At 43.7% G+C, this 19,548-nt stretch overlaps 1 protein-coding gene across 3 annotated transcripts in view; it reads right to left on the bottom strand.

The window, feature by feature from the left end:
• Tbc1d9 (TBC1 domain family member 9) overlaps window positions 1–19,233 on the bottom strand; it is a 98,361-nt gene extending 79,128 nt beyond the window's left edge. For all 3 annotated transcript variants that reach the window (XM_027406131.2, XM_035441402.1, XM_035441403.1), the window contains exon 1: window positions 19,104–19,233. In XM_027406131.2, coding sequence (XP_027261932.1) covers window positions 19,104–19,233 — 130 coding nt within the window. The remainder of the gene's footprint in view (window positions 1–19,103) is intronic.
• Between the last annotated feature and the right edge of the window lie 315 nt (window positions 19,234–19,548).

Raw genomic sequence — 19,548 nt, 5'->3', positions numbered from 1 at the left:
TTATCATGAAAAGCCCAAGGAACAGAGACTTACAATGTTCACCCCCCTACCTACAGCAAACAGCTGGAACTGGTGAAGTCTGGTCTCAAAGCCAGATTTTTCCAAATCCTCTTTTCCCTGTAGCATCCTGGGCAAATGTTCCTCACAGACCCTTCAGGGGATCCAATAACACTACCTCAAGCTTTCACTTCCGAGGGATAAGAGACAGCAAAAGGGATGTCTGAGAGCTGAAGGGGTGAGGGGGGCACTTTGCTTCCCCACTCACAGCTCCTCTTTAGCTCACAGTGAAGAGACTGCTCAGAGTATGCTGTGTACGTAAATGTAAAGAGCTCCAATGTATAAGCCCTACTTAATTGTCATTTTACAGATGAGATGGAGCTGGGAAACAATTTGTCTCAGATCATACTGGTTTAGGAGTGAGAAGTGGGTTTCTCCTCCAGCACTGAGCAACTCCACACCTCTGATACTGTGTGCATTCACAATGCTAGCTGGGCTAGAGGCAGGTGACAGTGAAATCTACCTCCAGAGCCTCTAGGGAGCCTGTACTTCCTCATGGTACAATTCAGTAAGGATGCTTTTCTCTAAGCCCAGAGCCAGACTAGCTCAGGTTGCGACTCCAAAGCCATAATCACCAGACTGCTGTCCCTTGAGGCAATGCCAGCAGAAACTATAACCACAGCAGAGCACTGACAGGAACATGAATAATGTATATGGTAAATGGGCTTCAAGTTGTTAGAGGGACAACTGCTTAGGACTGGTAGATCAGACCTTAATATTGGCTGCTGACTTCCAGGGCACAAGTCTCCACAGGCAGAGACCTGTCCTTGTCAAAGACTGGACACCGGCTTTCTTTGGACAGCAAGCCAAACGCTATCTTCCTACTGTTGCAGACATGCTTGTATTGGCAGATACACTGTCCCTGGATAGTTAGACACTGAGGTATCTCAGCCTACAGCAAGACTTTAGAGAAATCAGGACACCTTCCCAATTAGGACACTTATTGTCAAGTCACCCCTGCTTCTCCAATCCTAAATAAAGACTGCTCTGTTCTCATTAAGTCCTTACTTAATTAGCTGAAAGGAAAATCAGGATTCGGTGCAGTGCCATCAGTTACACTGTACTAGTTAAACCCATCCAACCAGCAGCACTCTGTAAATTATGATCACACGAATCCTAGAGGCACTGTGATGTGCCAATGGCAGCCACCTCCATGGGACAAGGACTCCTCCACTTACCTGGTCCTGATCAGCTCTCATTATCTCCCAATGACGGAGCTCGGTATCAGTATTCACTCATACTTCTTATTCTTAGAAAGACTAAAGCAGTGTTCATGATGGGAAAACATACTTCTGCAATCAAAACTATACATTCACCTAAGGTGGGATATTCAAAGCTCACATGGTTGTTCAAAATATCTGGGGAGAGAAGTTTCTCTGCATGATAAAAAGTGTTTCTAAATATTTACCATTTTAGGAAGCTGACCTTTACAACGCACCCCTCCCCCACTTGCTCTCCCTCAAACAATGATTTGATTTTTAAATGCCAGGAGTTAATAATACCCAGGTACTAATCCTACCTTTGCTTCTCCGCTATCAAGACCAGACCTGCCCAGGAAAAAAACAAGTCTTTCCAGAAAAATGTTTTGGGAGATGTTTTCTGGGGAAGACTGAACCAAACTGGTACTTATTAATTTCAGAAACTCCCTTACGGCATAAAACTAAGCAACATTAAATTCTTACTGCCTGTGTTTACACACTTATTTCCCTGAAGCCACATATATCTTCCTGTATTCATTTATGCAGGCTGGACAAAGGGCCTCTGGATAGCAGCTAACAGCTTTCTCACCACTTCCTGCCTCGACAGGGTACCCAGAACCTAAAGGAACACAGTCTATCTCTCTATGAAGACAGATCCAATTGTCATCCTGCTTTGTGGAGATTAAGAACAAAGGCCAGGCTATTTACCATCCCAGATTGATTCCCATAACCAGTGCTTTTCCTCCCTTCTGGCCTCTCCCTTTTGAACCTAACGAGGACCTGCCATTGATGCTCTAGCAAGGCCACTTCCTTTGCACACTGATCACACTGGCTCCATGCTGCCACAGAGCTGATGATGGCTGCTCTTTCCTGTTTGTGGAATGTGGATGAGAGAAGATGGAAGGATGCAGAATGTGGAAATAGAAAACCCTACAGTAAAAAAGAAGCTTGTGTGAGAACACAGGGTTCTGACGCCATTTCCAACATGACATTGCCTTTGCTCCAAAGACATTGCCAGGACCCTTTCAAAGATGAGTATCCTCTAAGAGACCGGCTACTTTCCTAAGCTATTTTTTCCCAGGGAGGGTATGTGTGTGTGGATGTATGTGCCCGTGGGGGGCTGCTGTATGGGCGTGTGTGTGTGTGTGTGTGTGTGTGTGTGTGTGTGTGTGTGTGTGTGTGTGTGTGCTGGGAGGAGGGCTGCTGTTTTGGCAGGTGTATATGTGGAAGCATGTACCTGTGTTCACCCAGGGGCCAGAGGAAAATATTCTCTCCCACTCCATGTAAGTATTGTGGGAACTCTAAAACAAAGATCTAGTCCATAAGAGCAAGCGGTAAAAAAGACAACCCCCAAGGACTTTATAAAGTCAATCCTCAAAACACTATAATGAAAGTGGATCCTAAGGACAGAGCAGTAGATACAGGGGAGTGTCCTTTACAAGCTCAAGTGTGCAAATGGACTACAGCTAAAATATGGGATGACATATAGTCCTGCCTACGGCAAACTGAAATGACTAACAATTGAGGGTGTGAGATGTGTCCTTTGTTGGTCACCAAAGGCTTTTTAAATTTGTTTTAAATTGTGTGTGTGTGTGTGTGTGTGTGTGTGTGTGTGTGTGTTTGTCTCTCTCTCTGTGTGTGCACATGTGTGCTCTTGGAGGCCAGAAGAGGATGTTGAATCCCTTGGAGGTGGAGTTAGAGGAGGTTGTGAGCCACCTGATGTGGGAGCTAGGAGCTGAACTTGGGTTTACAAAGTACAGCAAGTGTTTTTAGCTGCTGTTCCGTTTCTCCAAAACTTTCAACAAGTTTTTACTGGCACTAAGAAAGGGGACTGGGTCACAAGTCATTATAAATATGTCCACAAAGCATGCAAACCAGGGTCCTGAAATTGTGACGGTGTCATGGAGAAGTCATGTGGGCAAACAGCCACTCTACAAGGGGGATCACGGCTCTGAAAGGAACGATCCATAGGTTTACTATTTTATAAAAACAAAATAGCAGGACACCCAATGAGATGCCACAGGTTGCTATCAAACGGGCTGAAGAAAGAGGGGATACTGGGGAAGCTGGAGAGTAGGGAGGAGAGAGAGATCAGGTGACCAGATAAGGTCCCCTGGAAAGGACAGAGGACAGGTGGCATGTCTTTCTAAAGTGATAGATTGTATCCCTGCCCTACTTGAGAAGCTGGAGGTGGTCTGGTTGCAAGCTCAGATTCACAAGAGAGGTTTGTCATTCTTTCCCCAAAGAACTGGCCCCCAAAAGCTTAAGTGCTGAATGTGGGCTATCCCATACAGCCACAGAAGTCACAGACATGTAACTCCTGACGGTTGCTGGCAGCTGCTGGCCAAGGACAGCAACAATAGGAGGGAAGGCATAGCCTCACTTAGCCTGTCTCCTATTTGCATACTCAGGGCTGTGTTTCTGAGGCCTGAGGTTGGCTCTTGCTTTCTTTCCTAGCCCTCCTTCCCCACTTCTCTTTTTCTCCCTGCTCAGTTTCTTCCTTCTAATCTTAGTCAAAACTAAGCACAAATCCAATGAGTGTCTGCTACTAGCGGGGTCTCCTCAGGAAAGAGATGCATTTTCTCTGAGCACTTAGCTACTGGTCACAGAAGAAATATCAAACCTCCTAGGTTGTTACAAGAATGAATTAGGCCAGGAGGTGGTGGCACACACCCTTGATCTCCTGAGTAGGAGGCAGAGGCAGGCGGATTTCTGTGAGTTTGAAGTCAGCCTGGTCTATAGAGTGAGTTCCAGCATAGCCAGAGCTACATAGAGAAACCCTGTCTTGAAAAACAAAACAAAACAAAACAAGCAAACAAACAAATAAAATGAGTGGATCTATGGAAGGCCTCTGAAGGCCTGGACCACAGCACTTCTAAGCTTCTTGCACGACACCTGTTGACTTCATATAGTAAGAAAAAAAGACAGCTACAATAACGGTGCGTTAAAATTCAGCTTTAGACAACTTAGATTTGAAGATTTACTACAAAGATGCTTCTAGAAGGAATGTGTCCTACACTTTTCATTTTAACAACTAACCAGTCAATGTGTTAAAATGCAGAGAGTGAGAGCAGTGAACTCACAATTTTTGAATTCATGATTTTTCCCCTTTATTTTAGTCACAGAGCCCACATGTAAGTCTAAGTCCCCTTAATTTTGTTCTATTAAAGATCACCCTAGTTAATAGATTATTCTGATTATTGAAATGCATGCAATTTCTTTTCCTAGGAAGTGTTAAGGCCAGGTGTGGCAGTGCCTCCCCTGCAATTTTAGGTCTCAGAAGGCTGAGGCAGGAAGATCAAGAGTCCAGGACCAGGTGGGGCTCAGTGGATAAAGGCACTGGCTGAAAGCCTGACAGCTGAGTTCAATTCCAGGTTCTACATGGTAGAAGGAGAGAACAGACTTTCCTCAAGTTATCTCTGATTTCCACATATGCATGGTGGCACTCATACATAGGTACACATGTACACACACACATGCTGGCATGTGCACACACGCACACACATGCATCCAATACATATATCAAATGTTAAAAAAAGAATTCAGAATAAACCTGGGCTTTATTTAGTTTGATTGTCATTAATCACATAAACTGGGGGTGGGGTAGAGAAAAGAACCAGATAAGCGGGGTTCACCTCTCTTGGCTGAAGTGTAAACAGAGATCACATCCTTTATGCTGTATTTGACCTTCAGTCAAGCAAACACTTGCCCAGCAAGTTGCAGAATAACGAGACTGGGGAAGCAAGCCTGTTCTGGTTTACATTTCCCAGGCTGGCGTCACTCCAAGGACTATTCATCAGACTTAGTGCTCCTTGTTCCTAAATCAATAGAGTCGATTTCACCCCAATGAAAGTTTCTTATCACAGTCGGCAGTGGGGACTTAGGGAAGCCTTGTGGCTCTGAGAATTATTGCAGCTTCAAACATACCGGGTCACATAGAACAGAGGCAAAGAAACATAAAACAACTCAAAGCTGTCTTCAAAAGCTCTGTGGTCACCAAGCCCACCAAGAAACGGCACAGAGATGCAAAGAGAAAAGGGGTAAAAAGCAAGTCATGGTCCCAGTAGAAGATTAATCTAACAAAGGCTTTGAAGTCACTCAGCTTCTCTGCAAATTTACTATGACATTACATTAACTCAGCTTGTGTAGAACAGGGTTAGCACTTCCTCCACAGTGAGAAGCACATGCACACACAGACGATCACTAAGACACACTGGACTAGCACTACCCCACTGTAATAGTAAGGATCACAACCACAGGTAGGGGATGTACCATCGCAATGAGGCACGCCATGCATGAAGAGCCATGACAGAGCGGGACAAGGCTCGGTGACTGGAACTCCATGTCCACATGTAATGACATTGGAAAACCAGGCCCCTGCCTACCTGGGAAACTGTTATCCTTGTTTCTCTCATTTGAGTCAGCCGTAGAATCTCTCTTCCCACATGCTGGCATCCTCGTGCTCTAGCATGATAGGGGTCTTGTTCTTGTGAACTGTGCCTCTGACTCAACTCATCAAAAATAGATCTCCTGAATGGATCCCACTGCCCGAAACCAGCAATCGAGTACTCACTGAAAAGATGTGTAAATAACCTAAGGCAAAACTGAAATGCCATCTAAAGCAAGCTAGAGGTTGAGGCGATGGCAGGCCACTGTAGAAAGTGACCTGGTTGTCCTCAGAGCTCAGCAGAACACATACCAGAAGGGCAGGGGTGGAGGCAGGGAGAATGCCAGGAAAGCAGGCTAACAACTTCCAGAGCCCCTGTGCCAGCACGAGGGAGGGCTCAAATTCTCAAGTTTCTGCAATCTAACTATACAGTGAGAGAGAGAGAGAGAGAGAGAGAGAGAGAGAGAGAGAGAGAGAGAGAGAGAGACAAGAGAGAGAGACAGAGAGAGGGTTTGTGTGTGTGTGTGTGTGTGTGTGTGTGTGTGTGTGTGAGAGAGAGAGAGAGAGAGAGAGAGAGAGAGAGTGGTAGTGGGGGGGATGAGATTGATTTGAGATCCTGTCTCCCACCCAGACCTTTTCCTGGTTATCAGTATCAGAAGGACTCTGGTTTGAGAAGGAGGAATGAAAAGAGGTGAGGAATGTCAGAGAGAAGGAATGGGCTGAGAGAAGGAATGTGTTTACTGGCAGAGCTGATGAACCATCGCACAGCAGGAGGATGGGGAGAATAGAGAAGGAAAGAAAGGAAGGGAGATGTGACAATGGAGTGGGGAGCTGTGTAGAAACAATGAAGTTGTTGGTTCAGAATTACTTCCCTGCAAAGCCTACACCTGACAGAATCGTGAATCTGCCTAGGTCACACAGAGCCATTTACTTTAACAGGAAGTTTAATTTGTGCTCCTTCTTCCTTCCACCCTCTCTCTGCCCCGCCCCCAACAACTCAGAGCTCTTCAGTCACTCACACACTGGTGTTAGTGAATTACAGCAGCTACTCCACAGTACCTACCTGAGAACCCAGGCAGGGGAAGGAGGACAGTGGGTGGCAACCTTAAAGGTTCTTTTTACAAATTAATTGCTACACTAATTCATATCAGTTGTGCACATCAATGGTTTTGCTGAAGCATGCCCATACATGTACTTTGGTTGGACTCATCTTCCCCCCACCCTTCCCATCTTTCCTCTACCTCCGATCTGCCTGGTCCCCTTACTGTCCCTAGTTGTCCCGCTACTACTTTCAGGTCATCCTTTTTGTCATTAATTATTATTCCGATTTCCACACATGATGGAAACCTGCATTCCTTGTCTTTCTGTATCTGAGTTATTTGGTTTGGCACGACCTACATCTCAATTAATTTTCCTGCAAATAACAAGACTTCATTCATCTCTACACTAAATCATATTCAGTTGTGTCTGTGAACCATGTTTTCTTATCCATTTGCCTGTGATTTTGAGCAGGTCCACGATAAGCAACGGTGGGTGGGTCTCTGCCGCATCCTGACATCATTGCTTGCAATCACACACCGAGCTGTGTACATACAGCTAGGTCATATGACCAGGGATGCTTTTATGCTTCCTTATAATGTTTGGGAGACTCTTCAAAGCAGGTGCTAAAGAGCCAGCTAGCTGCATGGTAGACAAACAAATGAAATCTAAATTCCCGAGGAAGAGAAACTTTGCAAAGCACATTGGCCACTGCAGAGGCAGCAAACTGCCTGCTTTGTACAGAAAAGTGTGGCAGAGAAACAGAGTGGGGAAAGCTATGCCAAGATGAACATCTGAAGAATGGCACGGGAGAGAAAGACTGGAAGACTTTGGGAAACAAATGGCTCATGCTCAGGCCAGCCTGCAGAGAGAGACTGTAAGCCTTTCCCTCCTTGGGCTTCATGTTACAGACATAGCTTGCATCAGAAAAGCCCGCTAAAGGAATATGGGAGCAGGTGCTATGTAAATGTACTATAAAGGGCTAGACACCTCCTGGCCAGTGTTTTGGGGGTTCTCTCTCTGCTCAATAGTCCATCCTCATTCTTGGTAGTGCACGTTTGTTTTGCCTGCACATGTTTGTGTGAGGGTGTCAGATCTTGGAGTTACAGACAGTTGTTAGATGCTATGTGGGTGCTGGGAATTGAATCTAGGTCCTCAGGAAGAGCAGTCAGTGCCCTTAACTGCTGAGTCATCTCTCCAACCCCTGCTTTCCTTTTATTAATAAACCTTCTATTTCTGATCCTGTGTCCAGTGCTTTGCATAGGATACAAGAACCTAACTACTTCAGCCGGGACTTGGATCTGCTCTTACAGCAAATGTACTGAAGACAGGCAGAGCCCATAGATGCAAAGAACACAAGAAGCCGATGACCTGAGCCCGCCTGGAACTTTCCTTCTTTGCCTCCAGCTTGCTCTGTGCTGTGGAAATGTCTGGCCTTTGGCCTCCAAGCTGACCTGAGCCTCCAGCTCAGGGTGGTACCCACCACAGCTGGGAGGATAAACTACCCAAATCCCTATGTGTATACAGCTTCCAACAGATGTCGTGGGATCCCTGATCTCTTTGGAGTGGTTCCTCTCTGTACAACTGGTCTGGACAGAGCACTGGACAGGGGCTCTGGGGCTGGAAGTCTGCCAGCCACTCAGATTCCTCACACACCTGAGGAGAAGCTTCCAGCTGTTTGTCTCTTGACTAATTTCTTAGGCAAATTTGCAAGCACCTAAGTGATGTCAAAAATCCGTTCAAAGCCTCTGAAAAGTGTTTGTTCCCACTGACTCTGAGAGGGAAGTCTCAAGGTGGATTTACATGGGTGACCAACTGAGAACAAGCAGAGGGAAGGGAGAACAGACTAAGCAAAGGAGATTTGCTTGGGGCAAAGAAAGCTTCTTGCTACTAGCACTTACTCGTTATGAAATTTTTATGAGCCAAGTGTCACATCACTATGGACTACTACATACAGAAGTTATGAAACCATTAAGTTCCTTTAGGAGATGGAACAAAATTTAACTGATATGTGTATGTAAATGAGTGTATATAATGTATAATATATACTATATGTAATATGTATGTAATTTGTATGCGTGTGTGTATAATATATACACTATATAAATGTCTGTATGCTAAAAAAAATACAGAGTGGCAACTTTGATAACACTTAAGTTGCAAGATAAAGTATTTACTTAGACATCTAAGAATCAATCAAGGCTTTAAGAACATTGCTGCTGCTTCTCCCCCAGCCCTGGGACATCTTTGATTGACAGTTTATCAAATGAAGACTTTTCCTTCATTTGGTGCAAACAGAGGCATTCCCAGGTAAGCCAGCAAATGCTCTGGTTGGGATGAAGCCATCTGATGCAGCCTCAATTTTCTTCAGTCAAGTGGCCTCTACTGTTCTCATTTCTTCTTGGGTTCTTCATCTAGGTTGTGACACTCAGCAGCAGAGGCCACCCTTGTCCTCTGTGATGTTCGTACTCAGGCAAGCTGACCCTGAAGCACGTTTCTTTCAGGGCAGGAACCATAACCTGATTTGGGGCACCCTGCCTCTCTCTCTGGTGACATCCACCAGGTGGAAGTTCCTGAGTCATAACTCTCCTGCACCCAAGATGCTCCTAAAGCTATAGATGACCTTCTAGAATCTTCTCGGTTTTTGCTAGAAAAGCCCATGGCTGTTTTTAGATTATCGAACACGGCAGTCATAACATGGAAGTTAGGTTAGCATATACCATTTGCATTAGTCTTGTAATGACTGTAAAATCGATATAAACGCAAATAGACTCCACCACTAGCTGTGGGACTAAGAACCAGTCCTTCTGACTTTCTGGACCATAGTTTCCTTTTCTAGAAAGGATCTGGTGCGTATGTGACATAAGGGAATTTGTACCAATGTCCAGTCCTGAGAATAAGTACAAAGTGAACAAAATGCGCCTTAAAATAACAAGAGCTACAGAGACAAATTACCTCACCCAAGAAAAAGAAAGGCTGTCAGGGAAGAGCTAGGCACTGGAGAAAACAAACAAACAAAAACACTTTGTGAGGCTTCTGCCGGTCCAGAAGGTACTGTTGGCCAGCTGAGATCCCACCCGACTGTGAGCAGAGGATAGGACAGGAGTCACTACCAAAGTGTGTGTGTGTGTGTGGGGGGGCACTGATGATGCCTGCTCCTCTGGGAATGGCTAAAGTGTCAAAGGTGCACAGCCTAATAACAGCAGCAGTGGACAGAACCACCCATGTTAGAGCTCAGCTTCAAATTGTTGTTGGTGTTTAAATTTAAAGCAACTTTAATTTGTAACAACAACAACAACAACAAAAAAAAACTCTTATAGACAATAAAATGACCTTCTCCTGGAACTGGAGAGAGAGCTCAGAGATTAAGTTCATTGGTTGTTCTGCAAAAGGACCAGCATTCAGTTTCTGGCACCCAGAACCCACACAGACTCAGAACCATCTGTAACTACAATTTGGTGGGATCAGAGCCCTCTCCCGGTCTCTGTGAGCACTGCATGCATGGAGTGTACATGAAAACACGCATACACATAAAATAAACTAAAAATTTAAAACTACTTTCTTCTAAGGCTACCTTCTGCAAAGTAGAAGTATAATTGCCAAAATGATGAAATAGCACAAAAGTGTGGATGAAAACTAAGAGAAACAGTAGGAGGACGGATATGGTGGGCCTCAAGAAGCTGAAGTCAAAAGGAGCTCCCAGACAGCAACATGTGCTCAAAAATATTATAAACCAAGACTGAGAACTGTGACACATGGGAATTATAAAAACAAACCAAACTGAATTTTCAGAATTGAAAAAATAATTACATTCTTAGGTTAATCTCTTTAAGAAGAGATTAAATACAGCAAGAGAAACCATGAACTGGAACAGATCAGAGGAAAATAAATGAAATATATAAAAATCAGTATGTGGTATAAGAAAGCCAAGAGGAGAGGTGGAGAAAATGGGAGACACACACACACACACACACACACACACACACACACACACACACACACAGTGGTGGCAGCAGGGGTGGGGCAGTATACAGAGAATTTATAAAACCCAGTAAGGATTAAAGAAACTATACTATCCCCAGATGGGGATTTTTTTTTTTTTAACAAGAAACAAACAGACCACCAATCTTGATTATAGAAAAAAAAAAAAAGTCAACGTCAAAGCAAAACCTTAAAAGCAGGTAGAGAAAACATGACATAGGGACAACCAAGTGACAAGTTCTGAGGGACAGTCTGCTTTTCAAGAGGATTCAGAAGACTATGGACAGTGTCTAACACATGCTCAAAAGAGTCTGCAGGCATGAAAACTAAGATTGTCTCACTAGCATGTTACCAGGGAGGAAAGGATACGTCGGGGCAACAGAAGATGGTTCTAGAATAAAGACCAAAGACAGAAGAACATTACGGAAAGGACGGTAAAGCGCGGTAAATATACCAAATACTTCTAAAAGCAGCAGTGATGGCTGCCAAGGTGGCTCAGCTATAAGAGTCCAGGCTGCTCTTACAGAGGACCTGGCATTCAGATTCCAGCACCCACATGGTGGCTCATAACCATCCTTAACTCTAGTCCCAGGGGACGCAGTGCCCTCTCTGACATGTGTGGTACACATACACACATGCAGACAAAATACCCATACACATAAAATAAATCTAAAAAATATATTTAAGTATCAATAGTTGTATACTCTTGGGTTGAAAATATACTAAGAAATTAAAATGTGTTATAATAATTTGAGGGCTGGGGAAAAAAGGAGTTAAAGTTTCTAGGGTATTTATTATATAAAAAAAGATTAAAAGAAGAAATGATCAGAGTGCCCATTAAGCCAGCCACAGTGGTCCAGACTCATCACTCCAACAATCGGGGCTGAGCAGAAGGAGGCTCTCAAGTTCAAAATTCCAAGAAAAAGTTAAAAACGGGGCCATTGGGGTGGCTGGGAGGAGAAAAGCACTGGCCATATAGGCCTGTAGCCAGAGTTCAATCTCCAGACGCCACATGGTGAAGAATTGTCTCCTCATGGTTGTCCTCTGACCTCCACACATGCACTGTGGCCTGTGTTCTCCACCCCAATCCCATACACCTGCACGCTCGCGCGCGCGCGCGCGCGCGCGCGCACACACACACACACACACACACACACACACACACACACTTGACAATATACATTGTTAAGTCAAAAATTCTTTTGTAATTTCCCTGTGTTTCTCCACTAAAAGAATACTGGAGTACATCAAAAGCTTTTACCTAAAAGAGCCTTCAGCAAACATAACATTAAAAAAGAATAGCTCCCACATCCCACTTAAAGGCAGGGAAGATAAAGAAAAAGAACATAGAGTAGGTAGAAAAATCCAGAAAGCATAAGCTGAGTCACTTGTGCACGGGCTAAACAAGCCTATTGGGGGTCAGGACTTCAGAATGGACTGGGAAAATAAACAGTGGATGCTACTGATGAGAGATGAGTTCAACATACATGATAAAAGTCAAAGCCAAAGTTCAGAGTTTGTTGTTGACTCCTGTAATCCCAGGAGTCTGGAGACTGACAGAGAAGGATCACCACAAGTTCAAGGTCAGTCTGGGCTACATAGTGAATACCACACCAGGCCAGCCAGAGTTACATAGTAAAATCTCAAAATATTAAATTAAAAATTTAAACAATGGCTCAAAGGGGATGGAGAGATGGCTCAGTGGTTAAGAACACTGGCTCCTCTTCTAAGGGACCCTGGTTCAATTCCCAGTGCTCACATGGCAGCTCACAACTGTCTGTAACTCCAAGATCTGACATCCTCACATGGACATATGTGCAGGCAAAACACTAATGCACACAAAATATAAATAAATTATTTTTAAAAAATGGCTCAGAGGGTTGTGCAATCCACTTGAACCAACCCCCAGAGCCCAAGTGAAAGGAATCCAAACTACAATGCTCCACACACTCATGCACACACACATTCATTCTCTGTAAACACAATAATAAATTTTAGGAAAGTAAATTTTCAGAAGAGAACATATCACCACTAACCAAAGTAACTCTTATAACTGGAATAATGAAAAGTTAAGCAAGCCAGGAGACACGGGTGAGTTCTTCACAATGAGTAAAGAACTGATCTTGCAAGCTTTAGGCTCTTGTAGGCTACATGAGATCCTGTCTAACAAACCCCTGCTGAAAACAAAACCAAACCATAAAACCACCCCTCTATGAAGCACTGACTACCAACTTTACATTTTGTGTATTTCTTGGCTGAAACCTAAATAAATTGATTACATTTTGGTTTGTTTTTCAATAATAAAGGTGATGGAAAAAATACTGGAAACTGTTCTTGGTGTTCAGTAAAGGTATTTTAAATTAGTATAAAAAATACTGATCTTGCTGGGAACATGCTGCAGTTATGACTACATAAATCCATCTCCTAAGACCACCTCAAGGTGCAAACATAAAAAGTTGACGAAGAAGGAGAATAGTCAGAATTGTAACTACAATGGGTACTCAAACAAACTCTCTGTAATTACAGAATTCAGTTTTGTTTTATTTATTTGTTTTGGATTTTTGAGACAGGCTTTCTCTGTGTAGCCTTACCTGTCTGGAACTCACTCTGTAGACCAGGCTAACCTTGAACTCACAGAGACCTGCCTGCCTTTGCCTTCCAAGTGCTGGGATTAAAGGTGTGCACCACCATGCTGAGTCAGAATTCAATTTTAAACCGAGTTAAGTTGAAAAATACTTGATCACTGAAGATACTAGATGTGACCAAATGAAAACAAGGAATTGTGGTAGTGTGATCTTCTCAACCATGGCATGCTATTGCAGAGACCATTCTCACCAGGAGGGCATCTCGTGGGACCCAGTGCCTGTTAAGTACTGGGATCACATTACATACGACTACCTCTTTAAAATACCTATGTCATTAAAACAAAGCCTAGGATGTCTGAAAATTAGGAACTACACTTCTAAGAAACTTGAGATTTTACAAGATGAGAATGGAAAACAAAAACAATTTTAAATGAACTAACAAAGTGCTGCTAATAAGAATATAGCTGTTGAATGCAGGTGTGTGCAATCACCTCACCATTCATAGTTGCCTGAAAATTACAAAAATCGGAAAAATAAAGCTTTCAGTGTTATCAGATGCTGTGATTGTGTGTCTATGAACCACAATCAGATTGTTCAGATAAATTGTCATTCATTCAATTTGGATATAATGTCACAGACCTGCTGAGTATTTCTGGGTGCCAGTCCCCCCCCCAAAAAAAAGGCAAAATGAATTTTTTAAAAGGCATGATATCCAACAGAATTAAAACATTGCCCACCTAGGAATAAATCCAATAAGGCATTAAAACTTCTACACAGAAAACTATGTTTTATTTAGAGGAAAGTGTGCGCATCCAGGCCAGAGGTCAAGCTCAGGTGTTTTCCACATTGCTTTCCTAGTGCAGTTTTTTTGAGGCAGGGTCTCTCACTGAAGCCGGAGCTCACCTATTGGCTAGATTGGCTGTCAGGTTGGTCTCTGGGATCCTCTTCATTCCTGGGATTAAAGGGGAGCAGTACTCGTCAAGATCTTTTCACAGCTGCTAGGGGTCCAAACTCAGGTCCTTGATGCTTGCACAGGAAGTAGTTACCCACTGAGTCCTCTCCAAGGTACTCAGAGAAATCTTACTGAACCCAAATCAATAAAGAATACCAATTCCATGGTTTGGAAGACTTGAAATGTAGATGTAATAGAAACTTCTTCAAAATCCCAACAGTTTTAGTCTTTGTTTCTGCTATTGTTTTCTTGGGTAAAACTTAAGAAATTGATTCTAAAATATTATTAAGTGTGAAAGCCAAAGAAATCCCTAAAGAACAAACAACAAGATATAAGATGTGTTCTACTTGATCTACTGAATATAAGTTCTTATGGAAGTACAGTGTGGTTGATAGAAATTTTAATAGGGAACCAACAAGGCCCCAGAGAGACCACACACATTTGGGCTCTTGTCTTATAATAAAAACAGACCCACCTGGCAGTAAGGACACAAAGGGGTTTCTGCTGAATTATGCCAAATTAAATATGTACATATCCTTCTGCCCCCAAAAAAATCTTAAGTAAAACTTGGCTTTCACATTACATGATAAGCAAAAATTAAATTCCAGTGAGTATTAGACATAAACTTGGAAGTTAAAACTATGAAGTTTCTGGGAGATAATAGAGATGATTACCTTTATATCTTCTAGAAAGAAAAGACTAAGTTACCAACACTAAAGCCCCCATGGAGGGGGAAAGGAATATGTAAAAGATTTAGAAAATGAATTCTCCCACACTTTAAACAATGGACTATTTCTAGAAGATTTGAAAAACCAGTGGGCCACTAGTACCATGGAACAGTGACAAGCTGTAGAGCCAGAATCCATAAAACCAACGAGCCACCAAGTTCTCATCAGCCATGCAACAGATGAGCAAGTCAATTATAGTGACCCATAAATGCTTTTTATATAGTACCAAAAGTTAACAGCTAGAACCCAAGCAACAGTATTTATGAATATCACCAAGTAACACAGAGAAGAATCCATGGTTTCATTTCATCACTTTCTCAAAAAAGCAAAAATGAAAACATTAGAGAACCAAATACCATGGTTTGGGGGTATGTTCCTTGTTGGAAAACAGAAGAAAAGCAAAGTCATGTTTAGCAAAAAGTGTGAGACAGCTTTTAGTGTTAAAAGAGAGGGAGAGCAGAGCGTGGCATGACCAGGCGTTGGTAATAGACTCCTCTTTGTCCTGCCATTGTTTGCAAAATGTTCACTTCTCATATTCTGCACTCATTTTGTTCAACTTTCTTTATGATTAAAATTTTTCAGTTAAAAGTGCTTAACTAGCCAGGCAGTGGTGGTGCATGCCTTTAGTCTTAGCACTTGGGAGACAGAGACAGGTGGATTGCTGTGAGTTCAAGGCCAGCCTGGTCTACAGAACAAGTGCCAGGTCAGCCATGGATACACAGAGAAACCCTGTCTTGAAAACCCAAAAGAAAACAAAGTGCTAAAATGAATAACTCAAATTCATGTACAACAGAAATCTTCATCAATAGCTATGCATAGGATCTGCAATGGAGAATAGCTTGCTTTTTTCTTTTAAATTGGCAAATGTCCCCACTTTAGCCCATTATTTTTTAAAAGACGTATTTATTTATATACATGAATGCTCTGTCTTCCTGTCCATAAGCAGGACAGAAGAGGGCATCAGACCCCATCATAGATGGCTCTGAGCCACCATGTGGTGGCTAGGAATTGAATTCGGGACCTCTGGAAGAAGAGCAGCCAGCACTCTTAACCACTGAGCCATCACTCCAGTACTAGCCCATTTTTTTTTTTTTATAGCTTTCTGTGTTGTTTGTTTTGTTTTCTGTTTTTAAAAGTCTATGTAGCCTAGGCTGAACCTATGTAATCAAGGATGACTTCTGAAGTATGTTTTAGAGACTTTACTTTTTAGTTTTGTTCATGTGTGTCTATGTTGAGTATATGGCATACATGTTTTGGTGCTAGGTGGCCAGACCCTCAGATACCCCAGATCTGGAGTGACAGGTAGTTGTAAACTGTATAATGTGGAGGTTGGGATGTGAACTCAGGTCTTCAGGAAAAGCAGTTCTTGCTGGGCCTGTGTGTGTGTGTGTGTGTGTGTGTGTGTGTGTGTGTGTGTGTGGTATCATGTTATCATGTGGAAGTCAGAGGACAACTTTCAGGAGACAGTGATCTTCTTCTCTCATGTGGGTCCTAGGAATCCAAGCCAGACTCCATGCTGGGCAGCAAGCAGCTTTGTCCACTGAGCCATCGCACAACCCGACTCTGAACTCTTCATCTTGTTGGCTGCACTTCGAAAGTGCTGGATTATAAAGTTCACCACCACAGGCAGTTTTCTGTGGTGCCGGGGATCAAACCCAGGGCTTTGTGCTTGCTAGGCAAGCACCTGCCAACTGAGCTACATCCCCAGCTGCAATTTCTTACCAGTTACCATGAGGACCACTGGTGGAACATTCCTGGCCAGTTCAAACTGGACAGGTTTCCCTACTGTCTCAATGCTCATTATATAAAAGTCCTAAGATCTTACCACAGCTGACAATACAGACTCTCTTCCCGTCTTCACACACCCATTCTTTTAGGGTCACTCACTGGAATTTTCCCCTTTTCCCAGCTACCCTAGCCCTGGTGGCCAAAACTAACTAATAGTACTTACTCTCCTTATGGAGCCCATGCTTGCCACTTTCAGTCCACCACTGGCTTCCCCATTCCATCCCTGGTCAGCCAATCTCAAGGGACCGCATACATCACTAGGCCTCCATGTCCAGCCAGCTTCCGTTGGGCTCCAGTGGATTTTATAATGATAGAAGCTGGATGGCAGGGAGAGAGGAACCAGGGCATGTTCACCTTTCTTGTGATCTGTATTTCTGGCAGGAGGAGGCTTCCTCCAGGAGGAACTGCCTCCTCCTTGGCTCCAGCATTAATGTCCCTGGCCAAATCATTGCTTTGTGTTTTTCAGGCCTCCCTTGCTTTGCTTTCACTGACTCAGATAACCAGGCCAGCCTCTGTCTTCATAACTCCTCAATAAACTCTCTTCATTTGATCGAAGTTGGACTCTGCTTTTTGGCTGGGGCCTTGCACACTGATAACTTTAAATGGATTTATGTGATTGTCTTATCATCTGATATCCACTAAGCTGCAAGCATCATGACATTGGTGCTTCTGAAGTTGCCAATAAACACTTGCTAATGATTTAGCAATTTAATGAATGAACTCACATTATTATATTCGAGACATAGTATGACTATTTCAAAGAGTACCAATTTTTCAGAACAGACATTCTACCACCATTTAACCAGCTGGTTAAAAACAGCTTTTGTTAGTAGAAATATCTGTGCTTTTCAAAATAATTTCAATTATTCCAGAAACAGCATCTACAAAAGCAGTGCGTTCTCAACTTAAAAAGATAGATTTCTATCTTCATAGACTAAGGCATCAGTGACAGTGGACAAGATGAGATAACCAGTGAACTCCCCACTGGAATTCTAAATATTAGAATGCAACAAAGTTTAAGTAGAAAAAGAAGACAACCCACACCCCCTAAGTTTTCATACCCTAGTGCAAATGACTGGGAAAGATGAATACTAGTGCATGATGACACAGAAAGTCAAAGTCAACAGGAAGCTCTTTGTCCGCATGGAGCTTATTCACATTTCCTTGTCCTAGGTTTAAAGGAAGGTGATCTAGGCACATACTAAAATTACACATTAAAATGTATGGTTCAAGACCTTTTACAAAATGACCTGGGACATTCCGAGTCCAGTTCACTAGTCAGAATTTCCATAATAAGGTCTGAACCTCTGCAGATTCTCTTTGACATGTTTTAAAAAATGTTTGCACTAGCCCAATACTTCAAACATAGGTGTGTTAGCATATGCTCTACTAGAAGACATCTGGATTTTAGTGTATAGAGAATCAGTTTATATACATAACAGCTGTGTGCACTCTTCAACAAGAATTGTCATGTCACAGCAGGCCATTGTAAGAGCAGTTTACCTAACACTCAGACTCTGGGGATCTATAGTCTCAACTCCGAAGATGTCAGCAGTCCGCCCCATTTCTTTGGCCTCCTTCCTAGACAGCCATCTATTTCTTTCACTAACTTTTTAGCGATGATAGAATATTTACTAATATTGTAGTAACAAGAAGGGCAGGTCCAGTATCTCTAGCACAGTAGGAGTTCAGTATTATCTGTAACCTCCCACCATGCAAGCCAGCTAGTTAATAAAGCAAGATCTTTCTAACGTGGAAATATCCAGGTTATGAGTGATTGCTAATTATCTTGATAACACCTTGTTGAAGGAGTTTAAGAAGTAACTAACTTGTTAAAATGTAGTTATATGGCCAGAACCAGACAACTTGCTTTGTTTTCTGTCTAATCCCATGCAACAAAAGAATTCCATTTTCCTTATTCATCCTCATAGGTCATATGAATATAGGAAATGACCACATCAGCCTCTTAACAGATTGTTTCCTTGGTAACAAAAGGGTGTTTGACACCTGACTGTTGTGATTGCCCTTAAAGACAACTGAGTCCAAACTAACGTCTTCCATCTCTCTTAATACACTCAGCAATATGTTAAGGGAGGGGGGGGTTGCAATACGACATTCGATTCTTCAGTGATAATGCTACATTCACTCATTGCTATTCTCATCTTAACCCACTTATGAGTCACCCACGCAAAGCCCCCATCTCTTGACAGGGTCAGGAAAGAGCTATTTCTCTCCTAGTCTGAAAAAAATAAAATAAAATCACAACTCCAGATGCTTCCAGGCAACCATGCTGGGCGGGCAGACGGCCCAGCCCTGGGGACCAGGCGGCGTCCCGGGTGTCCGCAGCCAGGGCCCGGGCGTAGCCTCCCCGCAGTGCCCTGTCCTTACCCGCCAATCCGCCGCCGCCGCCCCCGTCGCCCCCATGGCCCTTCCTCCGTTGTAGGATGAAGTAGGGGTTGGCCCGCTCGGTGATCCACAGCGCGTTGGCCAGCAGCACCTCCTCCGGATTCACCCACATGGTCCCGGTGGCCGTGGGCAGTCACACAAAGGGGCCCGCACACTGGTGCGCACTCCCGGGCACACGCGCGCCCGCCCGCCGTGGGTGCGGCGGCCGCGATGGCCTTCAGCAGGCGGCGGCCCGCGGCGCCGGCAGGCGACAAAGACCCAGCGGGCGGCCGGGAACGATGACGGTGATCGGGACCGAGCAAGTAGCATCCTCCTCGCGGCGCCGCACTCGCCAGGCGCGCAGCCTCGAAGCCCGGCCCGGCCCACAGCGGCGGGAGCAAGCGGCTGGGCTCGGTTGCGGGGGGCGGCGGCGTTCAAGGGCGAGCTA

Source organism: Cricetulus griseus, chromosome 3, assembly GCF_003668045.3.
Source record: "Cricetulus griseus strain 17A/GY chromosome 3, alternate assembly CriGri-PICRH-1.0, whole genome shotgun sequence".
NCBI classification, from domain to species: domain Eukaryota; kingdom Metazoa; phylum Chordata; class Mammalia; order Rodentia; family Cricetidae; genus Cricetulus; species Cricetulus griseus.
The sequence above is the reverse complement of the archived record's forward strand: the minus strand, read 5'-3'. Positions and strand labels throughout refer to the sequence as shown.